The following is a 7,500-nucleotide window of genomic DNA, read 5'->3' on the forward strand; positions in this document are numbered from 1 at the left end:
TGAAGGTCTCACCACATCATGAGGGTTTCACCACATCATGAAGGTTTCACCACATCATGAAGGTTTCACCACATCATGAGGGTCTCACCACATCATGAGGGTCTCACCACATCATGAGGGTCTCACCACATCATGAGGGTTTCACCACATCATGAGGGTCTCACCACATCATGAGGGTCTCACCACATCATGAAGGTTTCACCACATCATGAAGGTTTCACCACATCATGAGGGTCTCACCACATCATGAGGGTCTCACCACATCTAGAGGGTCTCACCACATCACGAGGGTCTCACCACATCACGAAGGTCTCACCACATCACGAGGGTCTCACCACATCACGAGGGTCTCACCACATCACGAGGGTCTCACCACATCACGAGGGTCTCACCACATCACGAAGGTCTCACCACATCACGAGGGTCTCACCACATCACGAGGGTCTCACCACATCACGAGGGTCTCGCCACATCACGAGGGTCTCGCCACATCACGAGGGTCTCGCCACATCACGAAGGTCTCGCCACATCACGAGGGTCTCGCCACATCACGAGGGTCTCACCACATCACGAGGGTCTCACCACATCACGAGGGTTTCACCACATCATGAGGGTTTCACCACATCATGAGGGTCTCACCACATCATGAAGGTCTCACCACATCATGAGGGTCTCACCACATCATGAGGGTTTCACCACATCACGAAGGTCTCACCACATCATGAGGGTCTCACCACATCATGAGGGTTTCACCACATCATGAAGGTTTCACCACATCATGAGCGTCTCACCACATCATGAGGGTCTCACCACATCATGAGGGTCTCACCACATCATGAGGGACTCACCACATCATGAGGGTCTCACCACATCATGAAGGTCTCACCACATCATGAAGGTCTCACCACATCATGAGGGTCTCACCACATCACGAGGGTTTCACCACATCACGAGGGTTTCACCACATCACGAGGGTCTCACCACATCACGAGGGTCTCACCACATCACGAGGGTCTCACCACATCATGAGGGTCTCACCACAATCTGTGTTGGGAAGCGACCTCCAGCTGTGAGACACGTCTGACCTTTGCATGGTGCCACCTCTGATCCCACTCCATGTGTCCTTGCAGCAGCTTAACCTGGACCAGGGGTCTCTGGTCCAGTGCGAGACGCTCATCGAGACCGTGTACGGCGACCGGGGACAAGTCCTCAAATCCAAGGAGCGCAAGGTCTTCCTCTTCGACGACGTCCTCATCTGTGCCAACATAAACGTCAAGTGAGTCCCCGCCCGGAAATGCACATTTGGGGCTGGCACGGAGGTGTGCTTAGGTCTGGCACGGAGGTGTGCTTAGGTCTGGCACGGAGGTGTGCTTAGGTTTCCAAGAGAGACAAACAGCAATTAAGATCCACGGTGCGCTAATGCGGCGCTCTGAGGGTGTTCTGCCATGGAATGTCTGCGAGGGCTTTGAGGCGCTATCTGAGCGTGCAGGCGCTTTATCAGCTTGAAACAAACGCTAAAATGCCAAAGGACAGCTACAGGAGTCCCAGATTAGTCGCCTGGTGACACGGAACATCGTCTCCCTCAATGAGTCATCTGTGACAGAACCAAGCAGGCAGAGGGTTCTACTCCATCTTTGTTTTGGTCAGACATGCACCTTGCAGACAGTAATTATCTCCGCATGTATCATTTCACTCCAGAGTTGACACATATATATGTATATATATATATGCATATATATATATATATATATATATATATATATATATATATATATATATATATATATATATATATATATATATATATATATATATAAATAAATTTATTATTTATTTATTTATATATATATATATATATATATATATATATATATATATATATATATATATATATATATATATATATATATATATATATATATATATATATATATATATATATATATATATATATATACTATTGTTCAAAAGGAAAAGCACTGTACTTTTCAATGAAGATAACTTTAAACTAGTCTTAACTTGAAAGAAATACACTCTATTGGGGATGTCCGATAATGGCTTTTTGCCGATATTCCGATATTGTCCAACTCTTTAATTACCGATACCGAATATCAACCGATACCGATATCAACCGATATATACAGTCGTGGAATTAACACATTATTATGTCTAATTTGGACAACCAGGTATGGTGAAGATAAGGTACTTTTTAAAAAAAATTATAAAATAAAATAAGATAAATAAATTAAAAACATTTTCTTGAATAAAAAAGGAAGTAAAACATTATAAAAACAGTTCCATAGAAACTAGTAATGAATGAAAATGAGTAACATTAACTGTTAAAGGTTAGTATTATTAGTGGAGCAGCAGCACGCACAATCATGTGTGCTTACGGACTGTATCCCTTGCAGACTGTATTGATATATATTGATATATAATGTAGGAAGCAGAATATTAATAACAGAAAGAAACAATCCTTTTGTGTGAATGAGGAGGGAGTTTTTTTTGGGTTGGTGCATTAATTGTAAGTGTATCTTGTGTTTTTTATGTGGATTTAATTAAAAAAAACAAAAAAAACCCGATACCGATAATAAAAAAACTGATACCGATAATTTCCGATATTACATTTTAACGCATTTATCGACATCCCTACACTCTATACATTGCTAATGTGGTAAATGACTATTCTAGCTGCAAATGCCTGGTTTTTGGTGCAATATCTACATAGGTGTATAGAGGCCCATTTCCAGCAACTATCACTCCAGTGTTCTAATGGTACAATGTGTTTGCTCATTGGCTCAGAAGGTTAATTGATGATTAGAAAACCCTTGTGCAATCATGTTCACACATCTGAAAACACTTTAGCTCCGTACAGAAGCTACAAAACTGACCTTCCTTTGAGCAGATTGACTTTCTGGAGCATCACATTTGTGGGCTCAATTAAACGCTCAAAATGGCCAGAAAAAGAGAACTTTCATCTGAAACTCCACAGTCTATTCTTGTTCTTACAAATGAAGGCTATTCCACTAAATTGTTTTGGTGACCCCAAACTTTTGAACACATATATATATATATATATATATATATATATATATATATATATATATATATATATATATATTATATATATATATATATATATATATATATATATATATATATATATATATATATATATATGTGTATATATATATATATATATATATATGTGTATATATATATATATATATATGTGTATATATATATGTGTATATATATATATATATATATATATGTGTATATATATATATATATATATATATGTGTATATATATATATATATATATATATGTGTATATATATATATGTATATATATATATATATATATATATATATATATATATATGTATATATATATATGTATATATATATATATATATATATATATATATATATATATATATATATATATATATATATATATATATATATATATATATATATATATATGGGGTGGTGTGGCGAAGTTGGTAGAGTGGCCGTGCCAGCAATCGGAAGGTTGCTGGTTACTGGGGTTCAATCCCCACCTTCTACCATCCTAGTCACGTCCGTTGTGTCCTTGGGCAAGACACTTCACCCTTGCTCCTTTTTTTTAATTTTAATTTTTATTTTTTAATACATTTATTAATCAATCAACAAAACAATACACAACAATACCACAACAATGCAATCCAATTCCAAAACCAAACCCGTCCCAGCAACGTTAAGAATAACAACAAACAGAGCAATTGAGGACACACAAACACGACACAGAACAATACAAATGTAGTGAAACAAAAATGAACATCATCGACAACAGCATCAATATTAGTAATTATTTCAAAATAGCAGTGATTAAAAAAACCCTCATTGATATTATCATTAAAAACATTAATACAAAATAATTAAAACAATTAGAAATGAACAATAGTGTCTGCATCACATCTCACAAGCTTGACAACACACTGTCCAATATTTTCCACAAAGATATAATAAGTCATATTTTGGTTCATTTAATAGTTGAAACAAATTTAAATAATGGATCCCATATTCCAATATATGACTCATTATTATCTCAACTAAATGCAGTTTGTTTTACTGATATCATCTCCATAGCTTGTGTGTAGCAGTCAGTATGAGTTGGACTATCAACAACTATCCATTTTTTTAATATTACCCTTTTTGTTATTATGCATATTGAAAGAAATGCATTTTTACTCTTTGATGACACGTTACTAAATTGATGGAGATCCCCAAGAATACAAGTTTGCAGTGTCATTGGGATGTTTATATTAAGGAATGTGATTGCTTCTTTTGTTGTTTTCAACCATAACTCTTTTATTGTCTGACATTCCCACAATAAATGAACAAGAGTTCCCTCAGCTGCCCGACACTTCATACATAACTTGCTATCTACTACACCAATTTTAAACAGCTGAGAAGATGTCAAATACAATCTATTCAATATCTTAAATTGAGTCAGCTTATCTTTAATGCTTCTAAAGGGCTTATTGGCATTTTTCCAAATATCATTCCATGATATGTCTCTTTCATCGAAAATGTTTAAGTCCATCATCCATTTCCGAACACATGCATCACTTGCATTTCTAGTGTGGTGTTCATTTATTATTCCATAAAATAGTTTCATTAATTTCTTAATTGTATCTTGATTAAAAAGTGCATCTTCCAGTTCATGGCTATTTAAAGACATACTTTCAGAGGATATGCATTCATTTACAGCGTGTTTTAAAGAGATACAATTTTAAAAATGATTTCTGGGTACATTATATTGTTCAACTAAATCATTGAACGGTTTAAAAGAGTTTTTATTAATAATATGATGAGGTTTAGTAATACCTCCATGTTGTCCATTTAACCACATTTTTATTAATTATGATATTAGGATTGTACCAAAGCGGTTGATTGACAGATGTCATTGGGTTGATTCCTAGTATTTTCTGGCACAGTTTTAGAATGTTAAAGGTGGCTTCTATTGGGCTCTGCCTCAATTCATTAGGTATTTTTTTTAAATATAATATAAGCTCCCCACATCAATGTCCAAATTCATTAACATGTTTTTTTCTATGTTGATCCAATCTTTATCTGCAGAAGAATGGAATAAGTGGCTTGCTAGTTCACAAGCGAAGGAGATATAATAATGTAAGAAGTTTGGTAATTGTAGTCCTCCTTTATCTTGTGTACAAGACAACCTTAAGTATGAACATCTGGCCTTCTTTCCACACCATATAAAATGTGATATCATTGTATGTATTTTCTTAAACCAACTTTTATTAATTAGGACAGGCATCATTTTCAGTATATAATTAACTGCTGGCAGTACACTCATTTTTACTATGTTCACCCGACCCCAAAGGGATATTTGGAGACATGACCAGCGTTCCATTTTGGATTCTGTCTTCTTTTTTAAATGTTTAAGATTTAGATCTCTACTTGCATAAAGGTTTGGTGTAATGTGTAGTCCTAGATACATAATTTCTGCCTCTTTCCATTTAATTTTGGAGTTCTGAACTTGTGATTTCTTACAGTGATTATTAAGTGGTAATATTTCACATTTGTCCCAATGGACTTTATACCCTGATAAACAGCCATATTCAGTGATGACATTATTGATATAGTGTAGAGAGGAGTTAACATGTGACAGGTAGAGAATTATGTCGTCACAATACATCCATAGTTTATTATACTGAGAGCCAATTTTTATACCATGAATATTATTTTCACTTCTTATTTTTGCAGCTAAGGGTTCAATAACCAAATGAAATAATAATCCAGATGCAGGACATCCCTGTTTTACTCCTCTTTTTAACAAAAAAGGTTCTGAAATATGATTATTGGTTTTGACTGATGCCATGGGCCTTGTATAAAGCATCTTAATCCATTGTATCAAATTATCTCCAAATCCAAATGTACGTAATGTGCAAAACATAAATGAGCAGTTTATGAGGTGGAATGCCTTCTCCGCATCAACACTACATACTGCTGTGGGATAAGGGAGACTTCTCGCATAATAGATAACATTAAACAATTTCCTTGTATTGTCTGAAGATTGTCGACCTTCCATGAAGCCAGTTTGGTCAGTAGGAATTAATTTTCCTACTACATTTGATAATCGTGTGGGTAAGATATTTGCCAATATTTTATTGTCCATATTGGCTAGGGATAAAGGACGATAATTACTGCAATTCAATGGGTCTTTATCCTTTTTACATATCAATGAGATATGAAAAAAATTGAAGGTTGGAGAAAAAAATTGTTTATTAAATGAAGCTTGGTACATTTGTAATAATAGGAGACAAATCTTCACTGAATATTTGATAAAATTCTGTATTGTAGCCATCAGGGCCAGGAGATTTATTTTTTGCAAATGAATTTATAGCTTTTGAAATATCTATTAATTGTGTAGTGATTTTGTGTCATGCTCTGATAAGGATGGCAGTTGTATTGCGTTTAAATATGATTGCATAGCTTCTATGCTACAATCTTTCTCAGACTTATATACATTTGTATAAAATGTTCTAAACGTTTCATTGATTTGCTTGGGATCGACAGAAATACTACCATCTGAAAGTTTAATATTAGATATATGATTTCTAGTCATCTGCTTCTTTAATCTTAACGCAAGGAGCTTTCCAGCTTGCTCGCCCTATTCATGAAACTTTAATTTTGCCCTATTAATTTTATATTCAACCTTCTGCTTTATTATATTATCATATTCCATTCTTTGTTTGCAAAGTTTGATCCATGTTTCCTGACTATACTGTTTGGACAATGTTGTCCTGCAATTGTTTGATTCCATTCAATCATTCATCATCATCATCATCATTTATTTTTATTCCTTTCATAAAAATGCATATATACAAGCCATGTACAGTTGACACTTTCATTGTTTTTTTGTTTCTTATACATTTCCATGATCAGAAAGGAGCAGATGGAAGAATACTATTCTTATATTAATCTGCCCCCTTTTTAACACAAATTATTTAGATGACTTTATCACTGTTCCCTCCACCAACACCCCAACTCCAACATACTTTTAATTTTCGTTTAAGCATTTTCAAAATGACACGTTCCAATCAAAATCAAAAATCAGTTTGATATAATTCCAGTTGTCTCTTTTTGTAACTCTTTTTAAATTCAAAGATATTCTTGCAACTTTTTAAGTCTTTGTCTAGAGAATTCCATGCTTTCACAGCAGCAACAGATAAGCACATTTGCTTCAAATTTGTTGGCATTCTTGGATGTTTAAAATCATACGGCCTTCTGTGGTTCTCATCTTCAGACGTGAACACAAATAACTTTTGTAAGTCCTTCGGAAGAACTTTATTTCTAGCTTTGAACATCACTAATAGAGTATGCAATTCTACAATGTCTTTTAGTTTTAATAATCCTGACCTAATGAAGAGTGGATTTGTGTGGTCTCTGTATCCTACTGTAAAAATTATACGAATTGCTCTTTTCTG

At 34.7% G+C, this 7,500-nt stretch overlaps 1 protein-coding gene across 1 annotated transcript in view; it reads left to right on the forward strand.

Moving 5' to 3' along the window:
* Nucleotides 1-7,500, forward strand: part of LOC133643338 (rho guanine nucleotide exchange factor 10-like protein) — a 260,630-nt gene that overhangs the window by 57,407 nt on the left and 195,723 nt on the right. Inside the window, exon 11 of the mRNA XM_062037825.1 lies at nt 1,131-1,276. Within this exon, the coding sequence (XP_061893809.1) occupies nt 1,131-1,276 (146 nt within the window). The remainder of the gene's footprint in view (nt 1-1,130; nt 1,277-7,500) is intronic.

Source organism: Entelurus aequoreus, linkage group LG26 (genome assembly GCF_033978785.1).
Source record: "Entelurus aequoreus isolate RoL-2023_Sb linkage group LG26, RoL_Eaeq_v1.1, whole genome shotgun sequence".
Lineage (NCBI taxonomy): Eukaryota > Metazoa > Chordata > Actinopteri > Syngnathiformes > Syngnathidae > Entelurus > Entelurus aequoreus.